The following is a 26,667-nucleotide window of genomic DNA, read 5'->3' on the forward strand; positions in this document are numbered from 1 at the left end:
TCTGCATGTGTTACTGGTGATGACCAGCAAGGCTTTCGAACAGCCAGGGATGTGCAGTGTCTTCAGAAAGTATTCACACCCCTTGACTTTTTACACATGTTGTTGTGTTACAGCCTGAATTGATTTTTTTGTGTCACTTCTATACATAATACCCCATAATGTCAAAGTGGAATTATGTTTTTAGCGATTTTTACAAATTCATAAAAAATTAAAAGCTGAGATGTCTTGAGTCAATAAGTATTCAAACCCTTTGTTATGGCACGCCTAAATATATATTTATATTCTGACATTGCTCGTTCTGATATTCCTTAATTTCTTTATTTAAATGTTTTGGAAATTGTGTGAATTGTTCTATTGTTATTGTTATTTATTACTGCATTGTTGGAGCTAGAAACGTAAGCATTTCGCTGCACCTGTGATAACATCTGCAAAACATGTGTACGCGACCAATAACATTTGTTTTGAATTTGATTTAATAAGATCAATACTGTACATTTTTGAGGTGAACTCCCAAAGTCTTAGTGGTTTTGGCTTTTCAACATGACGTATCTGATTGAATCTATGTCAGATAAATAAATAAAGATTTTGTTGGTCACAAAGACGTTTACAATTACACGTTTACAATCAGTATACAACCTGACTAAATAGGACATTAGCCTAATGTAATTGCAACCAGTTTTGCCCACCAGGAGTAGGCTAGTTTTCCATTCTTTGCAGTCCCCCCTTGGAAGAAACAATGAGATTACAGTGTGTTCAACTCTTCATTTAATCCAATTCATTGTAACATTTTATTTTATGAGCTAATTGAGTGATGGTGTGATTTCAATTGTTGGAGGTCTGAGAGAAAAGCACTGATGAGATTCCTCTCCAGTGTGTATTATCTGGTGGCGTTTTAAGTTACCCAGTTGTGTGCACTCTGATGAACTGTTAGAATATCAGTTCTTATGAAGCACTCCCCACAGTCAGAACAGGAGTAAGATTTCTCTCCTGTGTGCACTCTCAGATAAACTGTTGAGGTAAAGCACTTGATGAGGTAAAGCACTTCCCACAGTCAGAGCAGGAGTAAAATGTCTCTCCTGTGTGCACTCAGATGAATTGTTAGATCACCTGATGTTGTGAAGCACTTCCCTCAGTCAGAACAGTAATAAGATTTATTTCCAGTGTGTACTCGCCTGTGATTTCTTAAGATATGAACTGTTAAAAGATCAGATCTTGTGAAGAACTTCCTACAGTCAGATGAGTACAGTCAAAAACATGATGGGGTCGCCCTTTCCTGCAGTCAAATGACCAAATCACCCTCTAGTGGCCTCATGGGTGGAATATCATTCATATTTTAATTATCATGACACTAGGCGAGACCCAAATGTAGACACAGGAGGAAGATGGATGGAGTTTAAGATGTTTAATAAATCCAAAGGGAATAGGCAAGAGAATGGTTGTGGACAGGCAAAAGGTCATAACCAGATCAGAGTCCAGGAGGGACAGAGTGGCAGGCAGGCTCGAGGTCAGGGTAGGCCGAATGGTCAGGCCGAATGGGTACAGAGTCCAGAACAGGCAAGGGTCAAAACCAGGAGGACTAGAAAAAGGAGAAAAGGCAAAGCAGGAAAACAGGGAAAAACCGCTGGTAGGCTTGGACATACAAGACAAACTGGCACAGAGAGACAGGAAACACAGGGATAAATACACTGGGGAAAACAAGCGACACCTGGAGGGGGTGGAGACAATAACGAGGACAGGTGAAACAGATCAGGGTGTGACATTAATATTATAATGAATAAACATTATTTTTTTTAAACCTGCCGAAAATCCTGTGTTTCTATGTAAAACGGTCAGTCTTCTGTGATGTATATAAAGTGTAATATTGGGATGCAAACTAAAAATGTAATACATTTAATCTCTATATCTGGCATTGTACATGTGACTTTTTTTAAGCCCATAACCATGTGTGTGAGGTGTATACATTTGTGTCAAAGTAGATTTTTTAAAGATTACCAAGACACAATCTGTGTGACCCTAATTTAGCCCACTGCAGTAAAAGGTTTTAAAAACAACCCAATGCTGAGTAAATAGTGGACAGAACACAATGTGGGTTATTTTGACTCAAACATTTGGGTCACTTAGTTAGGTTGTTTTCTTTGAAGTCTGGAGGCATGGCTTAGTACGGGAGTGGGGTTGAGATAATTTTTTTGGCCACATGTGAGAGTAAATGTAATTCCGGTTAAATATCAAAGGAAAATATACACTTGCAGTGTATAAACTTAACATGAACAGGAATTACATTTCTGTAACGGGTGGCCAAAAATAACCATCTGAAAGCCACACCCCCAATAGGAGAATAATTGTATCTACTAAACACAGAAAATAAGGTATGTGGTAAACGTTGTCAATTTCTGAGATTTTTTTTGGTACATTTTGAATCATTTATGTAATCAAAACAAGCAAATAAAGGCTTCATAACTCATAAAGGTCATGTAAATTCCCTGATATCATCTCATAGAAAATAACTTAGAAGTTCTCCTAAGCCTGTGTTAACCCCTTTAGGTCTAATCCCTATGATTGCAATATCTACGAAACTAACATATGGAATTGATTTAAGATGGACATAAAATGGATAATTTTGCCATTTGATTTAGAATTTTAGGATCCATGTAAGTAAAAAAAATATATATACAGTGGGGGAAAAAGTATTTGATCCCCTGTTGATTTTGTAAGTTTGCCCACTTACAAAGAAATGATCAGTCTATAATTTTAATAGTAGGTTTATTTGAACAGTGAGAGACAGAATAACAACAACAAAATCCAGAAAAACGCATGTCAAAAATGTTATAAAATGATTTGTATTTTAATGAGGGAAATAAGTATTTGACCCCTCTGCAAAACATGACTTAGTACTTGGGGCAAAACCCCGGTTGGCAATCACAGAGGTCAGACGTTTATTGTAGTTGGCCACCAGGTTTGCACACATTTCAGGAGGGATTTTGTCCCACTCCTCTTTGCAGATCTTCTCCAAGTCATTAAGGTTTCGAGGCTGACGTTTGGCAACTCGAACCTTCAGCTCCCTCCACAGATTTTCTATGGGATTAAGGTCTGGAGACTGGCCAGGCCACTCCAGGACCTTAATGTGCTTCTTCTTGAGCCACTCCTTTGTTGCCTTGGCCGTGTGTTTTGGGTCATTGTCATGCTGGAATACCAATCCACGACCCATTTTCAATGCCCTGGCTGAGGGAAGGAGGTTCTCACCCAAGATTTGACGGTAAATGGCCCCGTCCATCGTCCCTTTGATGCGGTGAAGTTGTCCTGTCCCCTTAGCAGAAAAACACCCCCAAAGCATAATGTTTCCACCTCCATGTTTGACGGTGGAGATGGTGTTCTTGGGGTCATAGGCAGCATTCCTCCACCTCCAAACACGGCGAGTTGAGTTGATGTCAAAGAGCTCCATTTTGGTCTCATCTGACCACAACATTTTCACCAGTTGTCCTCTGAGTCATTCAGATGTTCATTGGCAAACTTCAGACAGGCATGTATATGTATTCTTGAGCAGGGGGACCTTGCGGGCGCTGCAGGATTTCAGTCCTTCACGGCGTAGTGTGTTACCAATTGTTTTCTTGGTGACTATGGTCCCAGCTGCCTTGAGATCATTGACAAGATCCTCCCGTGTAGTTCTGGGCTGATTCCTCACCGTTCTCATGATCATTGCAACTCCACGAGGTGGGATCTTGCATGGAGCCCCAGGCCGAGGGATATTGACTGTTCTTTTGTGTTTCTTGTTCTTTTGTAGTCTTGTAGCCCATTCCAGCCTTGTGTAGGTCTACAATCTTGTCCCTGACATCCTTGGAGAGCTCTTTGGTTTTGGCCATGGTGGAGAGTTTGGAATCCGATTGATTGCTTCTGTGGACAGGTGTCGTTTTTTGCAGGTAACAAACTCCCTTTAAGAGTGTGCTCCTAATCTCAGCTCGTTACCTGTATAAAAGACACCTGGGAGCCAGAAATCTTTCTGATTGAGAGGGGGTCAAATACTTATTTCCCTTATTAAAATGCAAATCAATTTATAACATTTCTGACATGCGTTTTTCTGGATATTTTTGTTGTTATTCTGTCTCTCACTGTTCAAATAAACCTACCATTAAAATTATAGACTGATCCTTTCTTTGTCAGTGGGCAAATGTACAAAATCAGCAGGGGATCAATTGCTTTTTTCCCCCACTGTATATAAAAAAAAAAGATTTGATGAAACATAGAATTTGGTCTTTACTGCTATAGCCCATAGAAACGCATTGAATGACACATTTGTACATTGCAAAACATACAGAAAGAAATCACAAGGAACAAGGTTTTGAAGTGTCTGTCCTATATTTGAGAGATATGAGAAAAACAAAACAAACAACAGTAAAACAAAATCAACCCATGTTTGGTCACAGTATTCGTGGCGCAGTTTACCCCTATGCACTTTTAAGCCATAACTGGGTTACCTTCAGACGACTCCCCTCACCCTTGTGTAGAGCAGATGAACCGACACCTTTGTGTTCGTGACAGTCTCCTCCTTTCAAAATGGTGCCATATGTGACCTGCTTCAGGAAGCTAGGCATATGTCGCACGTTACTACTTCACAGGAGAGGCATTTGAAAGTCTTTTTATTTCGATCAAAATGTGCTTTTTGGCAGAAATGCCTTGTCGAACATGTGAACTTTCATGTGCCTTAATATCAAACTTGTATGATATTGTATGATAAAACTTGTATGATAAAATTGTTAAATTACAAGCCTAGTTGGTTTAGCCACAGAAAAATAGAGCAACCTTCCCGCTAGCCATGATTGGCTGAGATAATGAGTGGACTGGACATGCCGAGACATGAGTTTGGATTGGTCTGTGGTGTAGCATCTTGTGTCTATAAAATGAGCTGCTCGTAATGCGTAAATAATCCTTTCTACTGCAGTTTTTTTGAAAGATATAACGTTAGCCATGGAGAACTGCAAATATGTTGCCACTGCTCTCAATAAAATTGCTGCCCTGAATTTATCAGGCGCCATCGACAAAGGTCAGTGGGAAAAAGTTGTGACGGACTACTTTCTGGAGGACTATCGTGCCATGCTGGCTTGCTAATGTTACTCTATGGATATTAATAAAGGGTGACTTGACACAACTGACCAAACAAGCTGTGCAAACTAATCAGAAACGACACAGGACGTCTTATTTAATAAAAGGGGTTGTGGTCTGCAGTGAAGCTTTCATTCATGTATACGGGTAAGAATCTAACATTGAACCTACTTGGTTAACTTTAGCTAGCTATGACAATCTGTTTGTATTGCTAGTGAAAGCTTGCTGTTAGCTAGCCAGCTGGAGTTTGATGACTGGCTTGCTAACATTACTCTATGGATTGGGATTTGAGTACATTTTTTAGCTTTAATAAACAAATTAGGCACATTTGGACAGTATTGTTCCAAAAGTTTGAACTGAAATGCAATGGTTCATTGGATCAGTCAAAAGCTTTGCACATACACTGATGCCATCTAGTGGCCAAAGTCTAAATTGAAAACCGGCTCTAACCAGAATAGAAAGAGGAGTGGGAGGCTCCAGTGCACAACTGAGCAAGAGTACAAGTACATTCGAGTGTCTAGTTTGAGAAACAGATGCCTCACAAGTCCTCAACTGGCAGCTTCATTAAATAGTACCAGGAAAACACCAGTCTCAACGTCAACAGTGAAGAGGCGACTCTGGGATGCTGGCCTTCAAGGCGAGATCAGTGTCTGTGTTCTTTGTCCATCTTAATCTTTTCTTCTTATTGGCCAGGAGTTATGGCTTTTTCTTGGCAACTCTGCCTAGAAGGCCAGCATCCCGGAGTCGCCTCTTCACTGTTGATGTTGAGACTGGTGTTTTGTGGAAAGCTATGGCTAGCATCAACACCTGACTCCGTACTTCAGGCCGCTGCCACAGATCAAGCAGTACAAGCTCTTCAGGTGAATATAATTTTCATTGCATTGTATAAGGTTATTCTTCATATGTAAACTTGGGAGGTGAATTGATGTTGTACAAGGTTGTAATGTCTTGTAATTTTTTTGCTGCTCTGGAGTCTGGTGTTGTTGTCACCAAGGAGTGTTCGGACTCAGTCGGGACCAGGTTTCAGCTGCTGCGCAACTGAAACCTGAAACCATAGATGGTCTGCCTGTACAAACCACCTGGACTGGACACAGCTAGACAAACATATTTTTGAGAAGATCAGGGAGTTTTGCGACTAAGAGGCTATGGACATCACATGCCCTGCACCAAAGTCAAGGGCAGGACAGAAACAGGCTCTCCGAATATAGATTCTCTTGTTCATGCATGGTTCAGATGGACCAGTCATCAGCACTATCTGCGGTGCCTCTATTCAAATGACTCTCTCCCAACACAAAAGCAATACGTTGCTGCTACTATTTTTTTTTATCCTGCTGCTCAGCCACTTTACCCCTGATGGTATGCATACAACTATCTCGTCTATCACTATCGTTATTGATAGTGATTGCTACCCTGAGATTAGGCTGAGTACACCCCATGAAGATCTCCTCCACCACACGAGCCAGAGGGGTCGCAAAGATCACGTCAGTGACTCAACCCACTCAAGTCGAGTATAGCGAAACAAGCCTGGCTTGACGTGACGTCGCCTCCTAGGGACGGCATAGAAAGGCACTAGTAAGCCAGTGACTCATCCCCCGTAATACGGTCAGAGAATCCCAGTGGAGAGAGGGGAGCAGGACAGGCAGAGACAGCAAGGGTGATTCGTCACTCCAGTGCCTTGCCATTCACCTCTGCACCACTGGGCCAGACTACACTCATTCATAGGACCTACTGAAGAGATTAGTCTACAGTAAAGACTTAAAGATTGAGACCAAGTCTGTGTCTCTCACATGGATATGCAGACCATTCCATAAACATTGAGCTCTATAGAAGAAAACCCTGCCTCCAGCTGTTTGCTTATAAATTCGATGGACAATAAGGAGGCCTGCGTCTTCTGATCGTAGCATAAGTGTAAGTATGTATGGACGGACCCAATCGGAGAGATAGGTAGGAGCAAGTCCATGCAATGCTTTGTAGGATAGCAGTAAAACCTTGAACTCAGCCCTAGCCTTAACAGGAAGCCAGTGTAGAGAGGTTCTAGCAGTGGTATTTAGCACTAACTGAAGTTTATTTAGTGCTTTATCAGGGTAGCCGGAGAGTAGAGCATTTCAGTAGTCTAATCTATAAGTGAAATCATGGATTTGCTTTTCTGCATCATTTCTGGACAAAAAGTTTAACGATTTTTGCAAAGTTACAAAGGTGGAAAAAAAATCGTCCCTTGAAATATTGTTGATATGTTAGTCAAAAGAGAGATCAGGGTCCAAAGAAATGCAGAGAACCTTCAGTTTTATTTCAGACGACTGTACAACCATCAAGATTAATTGTCAGATCAAACAGCAGATCTCTTTGTTTCTTGGGACCTAGAACTAGCATCTTTGTTTTGACTGAGTTTAAAAGTTTGTCACCATCTGCTTCTTTATGTTTCTGAATAATTTCCTGTTGCGGCAGGATTATTTTCCTTCTGTAGCAAACTGGATCAAATTAAGATCTGTATGCATCTTAGAAATAGTTTTCACATACAAACTTTATATGTTCGAACTCAGCATCAAATAGGTTTTCTAAAAATAACATGGTCGCTGTGGTAGAATGTTTATTTTGATTGCTGATTTTGTGCATTTATGAAAATCACATCAGGTTGTCTGATTTCAGATGTGTCATGTAAACAAGTTTATTAGGGAAATTGATATTCTTTCAAAACATGTAAATGTTTAAATCAAACTGGTATACTGAACAAAAATAGAAATGCAACATGTAAAGTTTTGGTCCCGTGTTTCATAAACTGAAATAAAAGATCCCTTATATATTCCATACAGTGAGGGAAAAAAGTATTTGATCCCCTGCTGATTTTGTACGTTTGCCCACTGACAAAGAAATGATCAGTCTATAATTTTAATGGTAAGTTTATTTGAACAGTGAGAGACAGAATAACAAGCAAAAAAAATCCAGAAAAACGCATGTCAAAAATGTTATAAAATGATTTGCATTTTAATGAGGGAAATAACTATTTGACCCCCTGTCAATCAGAAAGATTTCTGGCTCCCAGGTGTCTTTTATACAGGTAATGAGTTGAGATTAGGAGCACACTCTTTTTTCCCTCACTGTATGCACAAAAAGCTTATTTCTCAATTTTTTTTGGCACAACTTTGTTTACATCCTTGTTAGTGAGCATTTCTCCTTTGCCAATATAATCCATCCACCTGACAGGTGTTGATGCTGATTAAACAGCATTATCATTACACATGTGCACCTTGTGCTGGGTACAATAAAAGGCCACTCTCAAATGTGTAGTTTTGTCAAACAACACAATGCCACAGATGTCTCAAGTTTTGAGGGAGTGTGCTATTTGCATGCTGACTGCAGTTTTAGAGAACTTGGCAGTACATCCAGATACTGATCATCAGCTTCCTCTTGAGGAGCTCCTTTCCCAGCTTGTGCAAAGTAAAAGAGTTATCGCATGTGATGTTGTGTCCTTGAGTCACATCCAGGACAACCCATATCCTTGGCTCTTCTCCATCTGGCTTCCCCGTCTACACGTGCAAGTTCCAAGCATATGATGAAGCAGCATTACAGGCAGCCCAGATCTTGATTCCATATTTTGCAGGTTTAGACGGTATGTACTGCCTGGGGGCAGCGGCCCCTAAATGGCATAAGCTGTTTATCAACAGTAACGTTGGGCCCAGGGTTGTAAAACAGGGGATGGTGGTCCACCCACTTGTCACACACTGACCTGATTCGCAGCTATCTTGTCTCTCTGCCTCCGAGATGGTCTGGTGTCTCGGTTATCGAAGCGGATAATCCTGGAAATAATGTGGAAGTTTTCCAGAGACATTGTTGCACGGAAAAGTTATCTGCCAGTTTCTGCATCGCACAAGGATAAGAACCCCAGACACTGCATGTAAATTAGTTTGGTCCATCTCCTTCCATCTCTCCAAAAACACGCCTTTCCTACAAATTAGTGCAGTCCAGAATGATTTTCTGGAGGGTGTCTGGGATGAACAGTTCAAAAGAAGACTATGTCCTGCTGTCACGTCCTGACCAGTTAAGGGTTATGTGTTGTTGTAGTTTGGTCAGGATGTGGCAGAGGGTATTTGTTTTATATGGTTCGGGGTGGTGGTGTAGGTAGTAGGTTGTTTTATTTATGTATTCCGGGGATTTTGGGCACTGCTCTGTGTTTATGTATTTCTAGGTTTAGTTAGTTAGTTGTGGGTATAGGTTCTAGGTTTGTTTTCTATGTAGAGTTAATTGGGATTGGACTCCCAATTGAAGGCAGGTGTGTTGAGTTGCCTTTGATTGGGAGTCCTATATTAGTAGGGTGTGTTTGTCTGTGTGTTTGTAGGTAATTTTTTGTGAGCACTGCTTGTTTGGCCTGCCACACTGTTTGGTCGTGAGTATCGTGTATTGTTTATTTTTCCTGTGGATGCTTTGCGTTTTTTCATGAAAAGAATGAGTATCCACATTCCCGCTGCATTTTGGTCTTCTCTCCACTGTGACACCTGCACATGAGTAACCACCATCCGCGTCGGCCATGATTGCTTCCTTATCACATTGGCAGCCATGCAGGGTGGCTCATTCCTTGGACAAGAATACCATTCAATTTCACAATTTTTTTACATCCATATTTCTCCACCTGCAGGCTGCTGATGAGCTGGTTGCTTACGGGCTGTTCCTGGGTCTGGCTGCTGACGAGCTAGTCCTGGGGCTGGCTGAGGGTCAATCTCATCCTCTTCTTCCAACTCACTGTTAGAATCCGAATTGACAGAGACATGATTCTCATATTCGTACAATTCTTAATCTTCAAAGTGGAAGACGCTCCTTCCACACTAGCTTCTCTCTCTGCAAAAATAATTTCTAAGGCCCTCTGAGCAGAGATTTTTTTTGCCATACTGATTGTGGTCAGGAGCCACACATGCAAAGCTATTTATTTATTGTGTCCCTCCCCCAATTTGCACCTGGCTGGGGTAGAGTGTGGGAAAATACTGAATTTTCTACAATGTATTGTAATAACATTGTGCAGGTTCCCACAAGCCATTGTGTAGTTTCACACACTACAAAGGGTAAAGAGTGCAAAGGGTAAAGAGTGCTATGCTGAAGCAGCAGGCCCAGGGAGGAAGAAGACATAGTGAAGGCACAGGGCAAACATTTTTGTTTCATTTTTACTTGTTTTCATACACACACTTGTATTACCCCAGTGGACCCGAACACCACATTTGTAATATAAATGTGTAGGGGCTCCCTTTTTCTTGGCCCCCTCCACTCTTTTTCTAGCTTCAGCCAGCCAAACATGAGCGGGGTCGAGCCCTTCTGTCCGTTGCTTCTCTGCCTTGTCCCCACAAACCCCATTTATTTGTTTAATCATTGATTCCAGTTTTTCTATATTTAAACGTCCATCAAATTCGTACATCTTCCTCCATTTTGGGCCAAAATAGATGTTTCTTTAACTTTTCCCTGCATATATCTCTCATCTCCGGTTAATACCGGAATCCCCATAGAGGATTTACTACCCATGTTTATTAAATTACTATTGCTGTTATTATGCTTCTTCTCACAATCTATGTGTTTGTGCTATTACTCTCTGTGTGTGCGCTTACTACCGTTATTACCCTTAACCTATGTTGATAAATACCTCCCGTTAATCCTTCCTGGAATTTTTGAATAATTATTTGTATGAATCCTGATATATTATTTAGGTCTCACACGTATACAACTACAAGTTCTACTTATTTTTTGTTGTTCGTTGTGACTTTTGACTGATCAATATATCTATCTCACACGCAAATAATTATCTTCTTATTCTATGTGAGTGCTTTTAAAACTCTGATTCAATTACACGTGTATCTCTTCTCACAATCTGTGTGTATCACAATCTATGTGTATGTCACTCCTCTCTATGTGTGTGCTCACACTCTATGCTCACCTTCTCACGATTCTGTGTGTGTGTGCTTCTTCCCCTTTCTTGAAACTTTATCTATAGAGGTGTCTTTCGATCGGACATTAGGTCTCACACATATACAACAATAAGCTATATCCCAGGGTTTGTAAAGTCCTAGTTAACAGCCTATTTTTCTGTTGTTCCTTGTGATTTTTGACTCGGTAATATCTTGTATCTCACACCGCTATATTAGGTTTCCCTTCTTCAATGGATAATCAGACCTAGATGTGCGCCTCCGGAAGATCTGACTATCCCCTTCTTCTAAGCGTATTTAGACAGGTGACCTATATTAATATAATCATGTCTCTGACCTCCTCTCTCATAATTCTATTATTATATATCGCCTTCTAATTTACGTTCTTGTGCCTACGTTGTTTGACCCTATTATACGTTTCAGGTCTCACCATTAGCTAGTTTAAATTGGCAGTGACCACAGTTGCCCAGGGTCATTACGGACCCTGCTTCATTGTTGAATTTACAACTAATTCCTGTCTGCCATTTGCATAGAATTCTTGGTTCCCTTTAAAACATTTTTCTCCACACAAAATTCTAATGACAGGTCACCAGATATAAACTCCATCGGATATTTCAGCGTCTAACACCCAGAGTACATCAAAATCCTTTATCTTTTGGCTAAAGCCTAATCGCTCCCGCCCTTTACTCTCGCTTCACTCATTTCATCAATTAATGCAATCATACAGGTACTATCCCCCAAATCCGTGAATAACCTCTTACATCTAGACGTTCCGCTAGCGGAACACCTGCTCCAATATCCAATGATGGGCGTGGCGCGAAATACAAACTCCTCGAAAATCCGAAAACTTCCATTTTTCAAACATATGACTATTTTACACCATTTTAAAGACAAGACTCTCCTTTATCTAACCACACTGTCCGATTTCAAAAAGGCTTTACAACGAAAGCAAAACATTAGATTATGTCAGGAGAGTACCCAGCCAGAAATAATCAGACACCCATTTTTCAAGCTAGCATATAATGTCACAAAAACCAAAACCACAGCTAAATGCAGCACTAACCTTTGATGATCTTCATCAGATGACACTCCTAGGACATTATGTTATACAATACATGCATGTTTTGTTCAATCAAGTTCATATTTATATCAAAAACCAGCTTTTTACATTAGCATGTGACGTTCAGAACTAGAATTCCCACCGAACACTTCCGGTGAATTTACTAAATTACTCACGATAAACGTTCACAAAAAACATAACAATTATTTTAAGAATTATAGATACCGAACTCCTTTATGCAATCGCGGTGTCCGATTTTAAAATAGCTTTTTGGTGAAAGCACATTTTGCAATATTCTGAGTAGATAGCCCGGCCATCATGGCTAGCTATTTTGACACCCACCAAGTTTGGCACTCACCAAACTCAGATTTACTATAAGAAAAATTGGATTACCTTTGCTGTTCTTTGTCAGAATGCACTCCCAGGACTTCTACTTCATCACCCAATGTTGTTTTGGTTCCAAATAATCCATAGTTATATCGGCGTTTTGTTGTGCGTTGAAGACACTATCCGAAGGGTAACAAAGGGTGACGCCCGGCGCGTATCGTGACAAAAAATTACAAAATATTCCATTACCGTACTTCGAAGCATGTCAAATGCTGTTTAAAATCAATTTTTATGCGATTTTTCTCGTAAAAAAGCGATAATATTCCGACCGGGAGTCGTTGTTTTCGTTCAAAGACTGAAAATGTAAACATGGAGTCGTCTCATGCATGCGCGCGCCCGTCTCATTGTTCTCAGATCGACCACTTACCAAATGCGCTACTGAGACAGAAGAGTCATCATTCAACGTTCTGCCGCCTTCTGAGAGCCTATGGGAGCATTAGAAAGTGTCACGTTACAGTAGAGATCCTTTGTTTTGGATAGAGATGGCAAAGAAGGCCAAGAAATGGTCAGACAGGGTACTTCCTGTACAGAATCTTCTCAGGTTTTGGCCTGCCATTTGACTTCTGTTATACTCACAGACACCATTCAAACAGTTTTAGAAACTTTGGAGTGTTTTCTATCCAAAGCTAATAATGATATGCATATTCTAGTTTCTGGGCAGGAGTAATAACCAGATTAAATCGGGTACGTTTTTTATCCGGCCGTGAAAATACTGCCCCCTATCCATAACAAGATAAAGCGCACTGACCTTATTTTTTGCAGCTGAGGTTTCAATGTTGGTAGGATCTCATCACCGTTTCTGTTGCATACCAGTTCGCCACCGGCCTGTAAAGAACCCTCAAACTGGGGCCAGGTCTTTAATCTACGGATATTTCATCTGCCCGTGCACGGTTTCAGTGTCTCCATGGAATGACAGAAAAAGATATTGAGATCCGGCTCGAAGGACCAAGCTGTCATGAGAATTTTCAATCCCAATTTTAATAACTAACAATCAATAAGCTTTGACTAATCCCCAAGGTTTATAAGACTCTGGGTTTAATAACATTTAGGCAAAGACTTATGCAAAAGGTTCGTACAGTTTATTCAGAGAACGTTCTGAAGTCCATAATACAAAGGCATCCATTTTAACTCACTCCCTATTTTACGCACATACATACACACAAACAGTAGATATCCTACGCACATACATACACACACACGAACAGTAGGTGGGATGTATCCCTCCCCAGAGTTCTCACCACTGTTCATCACTACCCAGCGCTGTCAGTTCCATTCCCCCGAGATTAGAGGAACCTTGAAAATGACTCCCTGTCCTATCATAAGTTTCTCAGAGTTCTAGCCAGGTCAGGTCAAACACATTTGAAATGTTCTCGGTATTTTCTTAGACACACACACACACACACACACACACACACACACACACACATTTCTATCCCTCACCAAACCTTATTGGACTTACGTTTAGTACTTTAATCCTTCATTATACATGCTACATAAACTAATAATCACTAATAGTTACGTTAGTTTCAGGGTGGAATCCTTTAATCATTACCTTTAAGCATATAATTCCCTTTCAGTATAATTTCAGTTCTCCCATTGGATTTGTTAAAAGTTTTATTTTGAAAGCAACAATAGTTCCAACTAGTAAATGTACTGATCATAACAGAATCATTGTTATGTAATTAAAATTATGTACAGAGCATTCGGAAAGTATTCAGACCCCTTGACTTTTTACACATTTTGTTACGTTACAGCCTTGGATTAAATTGTTTTTTCCCACTCATCAATCTTCACACAATACCCCATAATGACAAAACAAAAACAGGTTTTTAGACATTTTTGCAAGTTTATAAATTTACACCTTTATTTGGGGAGTTTCTCCCATTCTTTTCTGCAGATCCTCTCAAGATCGGTCAGGTTGGATGGGGAGCATCACTACAGAACTATTTGCAGGTCTCTCCAGAGATGTTCAATCGGGTTCAAGTCCGGGTTCTGGCTGGGCCACTCAAGCACATTGAGACTTGTCCCAAAGCCACTCCTGCGTTGTCTTGGCTGTGTGCTTAGGGTCGTTGTCCTGTTGGAAGGTGAACCTTCGCCCCAGTCAGAGGTCCTGAGCGCTGTGGAGCAGGTTTTCATCAAGGATCTCTCTGTACTTTGCTCCGTTCATCTTTCCCTCGATCCTGACTAGTCTACTCATAGTCCCTGCTGCTGAAAAACTTCCCCACAGTATGATGCCACCACCACCATTTCTTATGGTCTGAGAATCCTTTAGGAGCCTTTTGGCAAACTACATTTACATTTAAGTCATTTAGCAGACGCTCTTATCCAGAGCGACTTAAAAACATGCAGGCTGTCATTTGTCTTCTACTGAGGAGTGGCTTCTGGCCACTCTACTATAAAGGAGTGATTGGTGGAGTACTGCAGAGATGCTTGTCCTTCTGGAAGGTTCTTCCAGAAGGACAAGAAGAACCTTCCAGAAGGACAAGAAGAACCTTCCAGAAGGACAAGCATTCTCTGGAGTGATGAATCTTCTCCATCTGGCCCTGTGCACAAAGCGAGGAATGGTTTGTTGAGATCGGTGTGGAAGAACTTGACTGGCCCATATTTACGCCCATGATTTAAGAAGGAGATGTTCGATGAACAGGGGTCCACATACTGTTGGTCTTGCATTGTACATAAACAAATACAGTTGAAGTTGGAAGTTGACATACACTTAGGTTGGAGTCATTAAAACACGCTTTTCAACCTCTCCACAAATTTCTTGTTAACAAACTATAGTTTTGGCAAGTCGGTTAGGACATCTACTATGTGCATGACACAAGTATTTTTTCAACAATTGTTTACAGACAGATTATTTCACTTATAATTCACTGTATCACAATTCCAGTGGGTCAGAAGTTTACATACACTAAGTTGACTGTGCCTTTAAACAGCTTGGAAAATTCCAGAAAATGATGTCATGGCTTTAGAAGCTTCTGATATCAAATCAAATCAAATGTATTTATATAGCCCTTCTTACAGCAGCTAATATCTCAAAGTGCTGTACAGAAACCCAGCCTAAAACCCCAAACAGCAAGCAATGCAGGTGTAGAAGCACGGTGGCTAGGAAAAACTCCCTAGAAAGGCCAAAACCTAGGAAGAAATCTAGAGAGGAACCAGGCTATGAGGGGTGGCCAGTCCTCTTCTGGCTGTGCCGTGTGGAGATTATAACAGAACATGGCCAAGATGTTCAATTGTTCATAAATGTCCAGCATGGTCAAATAATAATAATCACAGTGGTTGTCGAGGGTAAAACAGGTCAGCACCTCAGGAGTAAATGTCAGTTGGCTTTTCATAGCCGATCATTGAGAGTATCTCTACCACTCCTGCTGTCTCTAGAGAGTTGAAAACAGCAGGTCTGGGACAGGTAGCACGTCCGGTGAACAGGTCAGGGTTCCATAGCCTAATTGATAGGCTAATTGACATAATTTGAGTCAATTGGAGGTGTACCTGTGGATGTATTTCAAGGCCTACATTCAAACTCAGTACCTCTTTGCTTGACATCATGGGGAAATCAAAAGAAATCAGCCAAGACCTCAGAAAAAAATGGTAGACCACAAGTCTGGTTCATCCTTGGCAATGTCCTCTCGTCTGATGAAACAAAAATCGAACTGTTTGGCCATAATGACCATCGTTATATTTGGAGGAAAAAGAGAGGCGCTTGCAAGCCGAAGAACACCATCCCAACCGTGAAGCAAAGGGGTGGCAGCACCATGGTGTGGGGGTGCTTTGATGCAGGAGGGACTGGTGCACTTCACAAAATAGATGGCATCAATGGGAAAGAAAATTATGTGGATATATTGAAGCAACATCTCAAGACATCAGTCAGGAAGTTAAAGCTTGGTCGTAAACGGGTCTTCCAAATGGACAATGACCCCAAGCATACTTCCAAAGTTGTGGGAAAATGGCTTAAGGACAACAAAGTCAAGGTATTGGAGTGGCCATCACAAAGCCCTGAACTCAAGCCTATAGAAAATTTGTGGGCAGAACTGAAAAAGCGTGTGCGAGCAAGGAGGCCTACAAACCTGACTCAGTTACACCAGCTCTGTCAGGAGGACTGGGCCAAAATTCACCCAACTTATTGTGGGAAGCTTGTAGAAGGCTACTCAAAACGTTTGACCCAAGTTAAACAATTTAAAGGCAATGCTACCAAATACTAATTGAGTGTATGTAAACTTCTGACCCACTGGGAATGTGATGAAAGAAATAAAAGCTGAAATAAATCATTCTCTCTACTATTATTCTGACATTTCACATTCTTAAAATAAAGTGGTGATCCTAACTGACCTAAGACAGGGAATTTTTACTCGGAATAAATGTCAGGAATGGTGAAAAACTGAGTTTAAATGAATTTGGCAAAGGTGTATGTAAACTTCCGACTTCAACTGTATGTGTTCTCTCTTCTCCAGAGTATACAGACATACACTTTCACCAATGGATTAGAGTATATACTGTACTGCACCCGTTCTCTACTCTCTGATGTTATTGATATTTCTAGCTGCCCTTAGAGCAGACTTCATGGCCGTCTCTATCCAGGCATGAGGCAGGGCTGTGTGCTCCCCAGCAAAGTGGATCCTATTGTCATTCCTGAACAGTTCTGAGGCGTAGTCTATATGTTGGTACGGGGTGAAGAGGGCAAACGCCCCAAGACTATAGGGATCCAGCGCCCACTTCTTTACTAGCCCTCCAATGCAGAGTGGCCGTATGCCCTCCCCGTGGATCTTGACAAGGTCCTCCAGCACCAGACCCTGCAGCTCCTCGTCGTTCACCCCCTGAAAGAGGGTGGAGTCATCCGAGAAGGTATATGAAGCCAAGAGGGCCCCGATGTCCGTGTTAGGGAATCTGTGGCTGGGGTAGTAGATGAAACGAGAGTGCATATCCGTGATGCTCCTCCCTCCATTGATGCCCTCCTTCTCCCAGAACCTCTCACTGAATATCAGGACCACCTTCATAATGATATCAACTTTATTAATAGCTCTTCTCATTAGAACAGTTTCAAATAACAGGATCAAACTATCAGAATGCACAGTACGTAGTACACCAATTCCAGTGTTGGGGACCCACAGGACTGCAAATGTTAATGCTAGCTCAGTAACCCCTGGTTCAACTAATCATTGAGCGTTTGATTAGGTGCATCAGGGGTGTTAGTGCTGGCAAGAACAACAATGTGCAATCACCAAGGCCCCCCTCCAGACCTACAATTGAGAAAACCTAAACTACACTATATTACACTGCAACTCTTACCTTGGTGGAGCTATCATAGTGCAGCGAACGCAGCGCCTCCATCTTGTCTGCTGAGAGCGGGGGCTGGAAGTCGATAAAGAGAGTAGCCTTGGCGGTGGCTGTCACCAAGGCATAGTCTACTGTCAGGTGGATGAGGGAGGATGGTTTGTGCCAGAGATGGTGGTCCTGGTAGGACACGGTCACTTTATTGCTGGTCTGACTGATACGTTTCACCTTGGAATTTAGGTGGATGGTGCCCTTCAACTCCTCGCAAATGGCATTGGGTAGTTTGTCAAACCCGCCTGTCACCTCAAAGTAGCTGAAAAAAATAATAATCACACTGCTGTAAAGCTTGGGCATTCAAAAGCTATACCGCACATGTGTAAATGTGTTGTAACCAAAGTAGTGAGGCAGTGGTGCCTAGTTTTGTCTGGAAAGAGCCGTTGTGGATCCAGGCTTTTGTTCCAACCAAAAAGTAACATCTCTATACGGGTGTGTTAAATTATTAACAGTCTTCATTCAAGGCTTAGCTGCATCAGGTTTGCTACTGTGGTTGGAACGAAAGCATAGACCCACACCTACCCTCTGCGGCTATAATTGAACTCCACCAAGTAGGGCTCTCTATAATCAGATGATTGGGGTGTATATACATTCTTACGTAGTCTCATCATTGATATCAGACTGATCATACAGCGCCTCTGTGAGTGCAGTGTAGAATAAACTGTTCTCATTCAGAATATCCCCAATCATCCGCAAAGCACCACGACTCAGATTGGCCTCCTTCACAAGATACTCCTGTCAGAAACAAACCATTTAGACTTAACGTTAGCTGTACTGTATATGTAGAATGGCTGGATGAAAAGGGCAAGGGTCTACGTTCAAAGGCATATATGCAAAATGTATACATAATGTTGTAATAATGTTTCCAGGTCAGAAAAGTGAAAGACAGTCTTTACTCAAAGCAGCTGCTGTATCTTGTCTGGTGTCATCATTCAAAATGGATTATCTCATAAAAGCCAACCATATACAGTAGGCCTACAAGGAAATTGTTTCTTTCTTTACCTTTACAGAGTACATGTCATATTTGTCCAGCATGGCACGGCAGCCATTGTTCTTCGCATAATCTCTTATCTGCAACAAATCATGTATAGCTCATGTATATGTCATGTACATTTTGTGATAAGATGTCACTGCAACTGTTCAGGAGAATAGAAAATAGTTTATTGTATTGTACCCTAAAACCCTATTTGATTACACTGCATCTGCACCAACCTTCTGCAGAGACAAATCGAAGAGCTGATCAGCTGACTTCCCTCTCTCATCTTCATTCAACGGATAGTTGAGGACGTCTGGGTCCCCATTCACCTGATATGTTTTGTGCAGCAACCCATTCACCAAATAGTAGGTATTCATGTCATTCTCAATGAATGGGTTCAGACTAAGGCCTGCATTGTTTGCAATCTTCAACAGAATTCTATGGAGTGAGATATCTTATGGTTAACATTGAAATGTTGATGGTAAAAGTGAGCACATGCTGTCATTCCCATGCAAATCATTTTTGATAAGATACTTGACTTACTTGCAATAATAAACAGTAAGAGATATTGCAATACATTTGTACTGTGGCGTATAGAACTGAATGTCTGACTCCATTCAAGATCATTCTGAACTGCTTTATTTCCTGTTTTTACAACTCTGAATCTCTCACGTCTACATATGCGTCTACTACTAGAACTACCCCATGACCAGCACTGCAACACTCTGACTCATATCTATCATATGGTGTTGGGGTCAAGAGCAAGAAATGTGATTCAGAAAATCCCCATGGATAACAATACGATTTCAATTCACTTCATGAAATCATTTGAATTCAAATTCAATTGACCCTAACCCTGCAATGATAAGTCAAGGCTAACAGGCCTTACTCACGTATGGAAGCTAGGGATCCTCATGGCACCAAGCTCTGCATACCAGTGCTCTTCCTTAGGTCTGTACGTTTCCACCCGTCCTCCAATACGATCGCTTGACTCTATTATGGTTACCTTGTGGTCCAATAAAAGTCATTTAAGTGATCATGTACCGCACATGTACTATTTGTAATAGGTGTTATACTGACACAGAAGTGTGACATTCATAATTAGGTTTAGATGCTGTTCAGTGAATCTGGGTGACTACCTTGTGTCCTGCCTTCTCCAAAAACTTTGCTGCTGTCAGGCCAGCCATGCCAGCCCCAACGATGGCAATATGATGAGATGTGTTGGTGTGGGGGAGACCCTTGTCCACTATTCTGAGTAGCTCGTTATAGTCTGAGTCTTGTAGGCAATCAAATAGAGGGTCCTTTCCATTCACACTGGAAACTATGACCACAACTATGGCCAGAGAGACTAGGGGAGGCCAGAAATAGATCATGAAAATCAAATGAATAACAAATAAGAGATCAAATATCAGTAATTGCAAGAATGTAAATGGCAACAATGAATAGCACAATAATAGAAATCAAAATAATTTGTGCATTTTAGTAATTTTTGCAGAATGTAACAACATCCCTTTCTTTACTTCTCAACAATGTGGAAATACCAAAAAAGTTACTGGTTCAAATTTAATGCAGAAGTTACTGGTTCACATTTACATTGATTAATGCAACAATCTAAGATAAATCAGTCTCTTATGTGGAATTTGACAGCATGCTCAGCTATACATTTTGAATGTGTAGGCTAAGTTGAGTGCACATTGAAGACCATAATAAACTATGCCTAATTTACGAATCGAGCTGTCATTATAGGCTATAAGAACATAATGATGTTTTGAAGAAAAAGGATATAATCAATCAAATACTTACAGTATTTACACAGAGCCAAGTAAGCGATCATCCTCACTCCAAAGCCCAATTACTTCCAAAGGTAAATTATAGCAAAACTAAACCTATTTTCTTCTGATAAAGTTGTATGCTGGTGTTATTTTCGAGTCTCTAAATGCTCACCTTACCTGAGAAAGAAAATGGTTTTCTGTTTCATTTGTTTTATCAGTAAATTGAACTGCATTGTGTTCATGTGTAGGCTCTACCAGAATGATGTGTACTCACCCTGTTCTTCTGTCAAATGGCAATAAGCTGCCGACTTGTCTTTTTATAAGGATGTATCAGGCAATCAAGCATCATAATTATTCCTTATTTCCGTGAATTGTATAACTGGATACCAAAGTGTTTGATATGGAGGATAATTCATGTTTTGAGTTAGCCTGGTGGTATTGTAGAGACATTAAAGGGGTAATCTATCCACAAAGCTGCATAAAATATAGTTTGTTGTCTCACCTTTGTGTGACAAATAGCACTCAATGGAAGCAACAGTGCTTCACAGCTATGCTCTTTGTCCCCCTAAAAAAAATCTGAACACGGAGCTCTCTTTTAAATGACAGGTCTGGATGATGTCGTGAATCAGCCTGGTCAATATGACATGATGACCCCTCCAGTCTCCCGAGAGGATTCTGGCAACACTGAAACCAGGAAGAATAAGAAGAAGCGGAAGAAGGACAGGAAGGAAGAAGACCCAACCATAAGCAGCTAGAGAACAGCTTGACCCAGTTAAAGGCAGGGAGGAAGTGACTGGTGTGGGTAGACTGTATGCAGATGTTCCTCTGCTGGAGGACGGAGGTTCATCTAATATAGCAACACCCCCGTTAAACTCAAGCCCTGGGTTAGAGCTGCCAGATGGCATGTGAGCCTTGAAACAGATGACACCACAGATTGTTATCATGTATGAAGGAAACAATGTGTTAACCGACCTGCGTAGACATCACGTGTAAAAGGAGTCAAAGTGTTATTTAACTTCTTTTTATACATATTTTTTATTTAACCTTTATTTAACTAGGCAAATCAGTTAAGAACATATTCTTATTTACAATGACAGCCTACACCGGCCAAACCCTGACGACGCTAGGCCAATTGTGCACCACCCTGTGGGACTCCCAATCACAGCCGGTTGTGATACAGCCTGGATTCGAACCAGGGTGTCTGTAGTGATGCCTCAAGCACTGAGATGCAGTGTCTTAGACCGCTGTGCCACTCGGTTTAAACGTTGCTTAAACATCACGTGTGAGAGGGAGGATGTGATGTGTGGCTGTAGTCAAGAGAGGCCTAGGCTTGGGCAAAATGTATAAATGCCAATGTAAAAGATAGGGAAAGGGCAGATTCTAGGACTGACAGAGCAGGAGCTGATTGATGTATTATAAGTGTGAAGACTTTGAGGCCAGGTAAGCACAGAGCTTAATTACTATTGTTAAAGCAAATGTAGAGTGTAATTGCTATTAAAAATATTTTAAATCCATCAGTTGTGAAGCTGAGGAACAAAAAAGGGAAGTGTTACTGGTTTTCATTAACTAGTTAAAGGGGAAGATCATCCAAAAACACGATCTTTGTCCCCATATGCAGTTGCAAACCGTAGTCTGGCTTTTTTTTATGGCGGTTTTGGAGCAGTGGCTTCTTCCTTGCTGAGCGTCCTTTCAGGTTATGTCGATATTGGACTAGTTTTACTGAGGATATAGATACTTTTGTACCCGTTTCCTTCAGCATCTTCACAAGGTCCTTTGCTGTTGTTCTGGGATTAATTTGCATTTTTCGCACCAAAGTACGTTCATCTCTAGGAGACAGAACGCGTTTCCTTCCTAAGCGGTATGACGGCTGAGTGGTCCCATGGTGTTTATACTTGCATACTATTGTTTGTATAGATAAACGTGGTACCTTCAGGCATTTGGAAATTGCTCCCAAGGATGAAACAGATTTGTGGAGGTCTACAATTTTTTTTCTAAGGTCTTGGCTGATTTATTTTGCTTTTCCCATGATGTCAAGCAAAGAGGCACTGAGTTGGAAGGTAGGCCTTGAAATACATCCACAGGTACACCTCCAATTGACTCAAATGTTGTCAATTAGCCTATCAGAAGCTTCTAAAGCCATGACATTATTTTCTGGAATTTTCCAAGCTGTTTAAAGGCACAGTCAACTTAGTGTATGTAAACTTCTGACCCACTGGAATTGTGATACAATCTGTCTGTCTGTAAACAATTGTTGGAAGAATTACTCATGTCATGCACAAAGTAGATGTCCTAACTGACTTGCCAAAACTATAGTTTGTTAACAAGACATTTGTGGAGTGGTTGAAAAACGAGTTTTAATGACGCCAACCTAAGTGTATGTCAACTTCTGACTTCAACTGTACCTGGTACTAGATAAAGCAACTTAAAGTAATTTGTTGTGGAAAGAAACTTCTTAATCTCAGGAAAGATAACAACTGGAACCTGGAACCTGAAAAGACACCCACCATGAGTGCCAACTAAATTTGCCCAGAAAGACTCAGGCAAAATAAAAACCCACACCAAACTTAAAGATAGGAAGCAAACCAAAAAGTGGTGCAAAACAAAAACAGGTAAGATCAGACAAAATAATGTTTTTTGAGAAATCAAATAGGGAGTGCAAACTAAAGGTGTTAACCCTCCACATCTCTCAAGACAACTGGAGCACTGGGCCAGCCACTCATAAATAGCACCTATTGCGGTGTCAACGTCGACTCCCTTGGTGCCCTCAGAACCAGAATGGCGCGTACGCTGGTTACAGCTGCACAAAAATGGGATAAAGAGGAACAGATGGAACCTGGGTGGATTGGTTCAGAGCCAGCAGGGTTGGCTCCTCTACCTCAACCTCCCTCTTACCAAAAATCTGGGTGTCATGGACACCCTTCAGCATCCACCCTAAACAAAATAGGAAGGGAAGAAAGTGGACCCGCCCAGAGATATAGAACAAACACCTGAACCAAGGGGGCAAAGGGAAATGACACAGCCGTGAGGGGCCAAAGCCACAGTGAACTGGGATTGGGCGGGGGAAACCGCAAAAGAGAAGGGGAAGCGAAAGGAGACGTGTCTGCTCCTAAATTAAATCCCGCCACTGTGCCCCTGGAAATAAAGGGAAGCATAGTGTTACCCCGCCAACCCCAAATAAGGATCACTCTGGCAGTAGGCAGCATCTGCAGGGGACACACTCAGGCCATTACCAATGCCACCATTGGCCACCTGAATCATGCAGGAGGTTTAGCACAGGAAATTTGCTATTGGGAGGACCTCGACTGGAGGCCGAAGGACAAGCACAGATTGCAGTAAAGGGACCAGCAAAGGCTACACATTTTTTTAAATAATTAATGGAAGTAATCTGACCAAAAGCACCCCCTCAGGAGAGGTTAGGAAGTATGTGGTACATGCAGTGGTACCAGAGAAAATACATCTCACAAGATTTCCAAGGAGAAATCCAGGAAACGGCGGTAAGGGTCCTGGAGACCTGTCACAAGGCAGTAATTTCCTCGGTGGCGCTACCTTATATCTCTGCCGGGATATTCAGAGCCACCACAGAGAAATCTGCCCAAGCCACAATAGAATTGAAACGGTACTTGGAAAGGCACTGTAATGAGCCATCATTGTTGAGACACATAATGATAGTCATTCCCAAGGTGACTATCAATGGAGAATTTGAATTAATGCATATTATCAAGGTTTGGGGGTGGACGGACCATGTGGAACCACATATATCGGAAATGAGATAGCCACCCAGGTACGGGATGGTGGCCCCTAGACCTATGGTCAGGCCAGAGGTCCAGTCCAAGAGTACGCTCCATGACACCAACAGGCCAGTGTGGCTTGTTAAACAAATAATAACGACCCTGAGGATGATAGAGATGATGACAATAACAGGAGTGACAGAAACCCTAAACGAGCTAGTAGAAAGTAGAAAACATGCACTTAACAATACTATAAATACTATGTTCCTACAACAGAAGAGACCATTATTACACCTCCTAGATCATGGATCGATAAGATGGATAAAGGAACTTGTGAAACAGGGTTCACTTATGGTGATTCATTTTGCCAACCACCCCTTCTCAGAGCATTTGATGACAGCTCAAGGCTTCACTCTCGCCCTTAAAATGTCCATAATGGAGGTGGCACATGATGCCATGTTGCAGGAGCTTAGAAGAAAGATGAGAAAATAAATACAAGTGGAAAGTAAAAAGAAAAGGAGAGTTAAGAATTTCAGAGGCTGAAGACTCAGAGGGAGATGACTCTAGCTCTGAGACATTAAACAGCAAAAGCTGCTGGGCCCCCAGTGCTTCCTCGAGCGGACACGCTGGCAGTTTTGATCTGAGCTCTGACAGACCGCTACAGGAAGCTGGGTTACCACAAACACAAGCAATTCCCATGAGAACCTTGTTTCTGTCTGATGTGCTGTGAGAACTGAACGTATTATAGACAGTGTTGCCTAAAAGATATAGACTACCTACAGTATCTAGAGTTAAACATTTACTATACACGTATGGCTTTTCTGAAGAGCCCCAACACTTGTGGTAACTTCAAACTGCAGTATTTGAAGGCCTGTTAAAACTAAAGATAAGCACATAAAAAATGTGAGAATAATAACTGATAGTGACTATTGCCATAGAGCCCTAAAATAAGACTTAGGGATCTAGGAACAAAATGGCTATGAAGGAGCTAAAGGAAAGCAGATAGCTAACCAAGGTGTATGGGCTAAAATAGCTGACTTGCTAATGCATTTGCAACATGAAATAATACACTAGCAAGCACATGTGAAAGAAGGAGAGTACTGGCAGGGTAATGAGGAAGTAGACTCTATTGCTCAGATGAGGAGGGTAATAGTGGAAGGGGAGGAAGCTGGAAAACAATTCCTGGGGAGGCTGAGCGAGAGCTGATCTCTGGCGTCCATATGGGTTTAAGACACCAAGGGATAAAACGAACTAGGGAAAAACGTATGGTCCAGAAGAGCCTTACCGCTACCAGAGTTACAGTAGCAAAGGACAGCATGACTAGCACGGTGCCTGAAGGTCTGAAGTGGCACCAAGATGTAGAAGGAGAGTGTGCCACCCGTCCGTTGTCTGGCAGTGTCGTGGGACGGAAATGCCAAGAAAGATACCGGGCGGAGAACAATGTTATTAGATGGAATAACAGCAGGACCAGTTAAAGTGGGGGATATATTGTTTTGCTACCATTGCCGAGTTAACCTACTCCCTAGGCTGAAGATTGTCATGGAGTGGAAAATAAGGGTGATGAAGTAACAATGCCCACTGACTGTTTCTGTAAGTGGGATGGTGCCCAGCTGTCCAAGTGTTAAAAAGGCCCCAAAGAAGGAGGCCAAAGACTCTCCTCTAAAGTGTAAGTATTGTTACCGCTGGAGCATGGGCATGCTGTTTTTAGTACTGCTGTTGGTGTCTCTGTACTTGATTGGAGAGCCAGGCTTGGAACAAACACATGTTAGAGTAGGGATAAAGAGAACAGAATGATTGAACAAATCTGCCCGCATTCCAGTGTTTACGACTCGTGCACTCCCGATAATATGTGAATGGGCGCAGGGTATGAACTCTCCTAAAGGTGGTTTGATATTTAAGCACTGGAAAGTCAGCAGAAAATGAGAAAAGCTTTTTAAAGGATATAGGAAAAGAGATAAATGAGACTCGAGTCGGGTGCTCACAGAGATTAGTGAATTGGAAGGTTGATGGCCACTTGAATAATGAGGTTGGCTACAGAGTCTTGGACGTAAACTGGGACCGCAGGAATTTTACTGGGTCACTGTCACGACTTCCACCGAAGGTGGCTCCTCTCCCTGTTCGGGCAGTGCTCGGCGGTCGTCGTCGCCGGCCTACTAGCTGCCACCAATCCCATTTTCCTTTTTCGTTTAGTACTGTCTAGTTTTGCACACCTGTGTTTAGTTGTTCTGATTGTGGGGGGTTTATATTTCCCCGCTGCAGGTTAGGCTGTGTGCGGGATTGTTACTGCTTTGTGCTGTAAGGGGTGCGTGCCTGCACCACGGGCTTTGTTTCATTTTTATACGGTATGTGTTTACCGTGGGCAGTTTGGCCAGTTAGTTTGCGGCGTAGAGATTTCTCCGCTGTGTGTACTGTAGTTTCTCCCTTGTGG

At 41.7% G+C, this 26,667-nt stretch overlaps 1 protein-coding gene across 1 annotated transcript; it reads right to left on the bottom strand.

Moving 5' to 3' along the window:
• Nucleotides 1-16,870: 16,870 nt before the first annotated feature.
• LOC115197037 (L-amino-acid oxidase) lies at nt 16,871-21,281 on the bottom strand. Its single transcript, XM_029758168.1, has 9 exons — nt 21,014-21,281; nt 20,543-20,890; nt 19,879-20,087; nt 19,633-19,745; nt 18,976-19,177; nt 18,766-18,834; nt 18,362-18,498; nt 17,725-18,022; nt 16,871-17,426 (listed from the first exon to the last, which is right to left on the bottom strand). Exons 2-9 carry the CDS (start codon nt 20,571-20,573, stop codon nt 16,950-16,952), a joined length of 1,536 nt encoding a protein of 511 aa, XP_029614028.1. The 5' UTR covers nt 20,574-20,890; nt 21,014-21,281; the 3' UTR covers nt 16,871-16,949.
• Nucleotides 21,282-26,667: the final 5,386 nt, after the last annotated feature.

This window comes from Salmo trutta, chromosome 7 (assembly GCF_901001165.1).
Source record: "Salmo trutta chromosome 7, fSalTru1.1, whole genome shotgun sequence".
NCBI lineage: Eukaryota > Metazoa > Chordata > Actinopteri > Salmoniformes > Salmonidae > Salmo > Salmo trutta.

Bases quoted from the DNA above. Each gene is read 5' to 3' on its own strand.
- LOC115197037 (XM_029758168.1), bottom strand. From the start codon at position 20,573: ATGATCGCTTACTTGGCTCTGTGTAAATACT. The intron at 20,088-20,542 runs GTAAGTATTTGA...GGCCTCCCCTAG, and splicing joins CTTGGCTCTGTGTAAATACT to TCTCTCTGGCCATAGTTGTG. The intron at 18,835-18,975 runs GTTGGTGCAGAT...GATTTGTTGCAG, and splicing joins TCGATTTGTCTCTGCAGAAG to ATAAGAGATTATGCGAAGAA.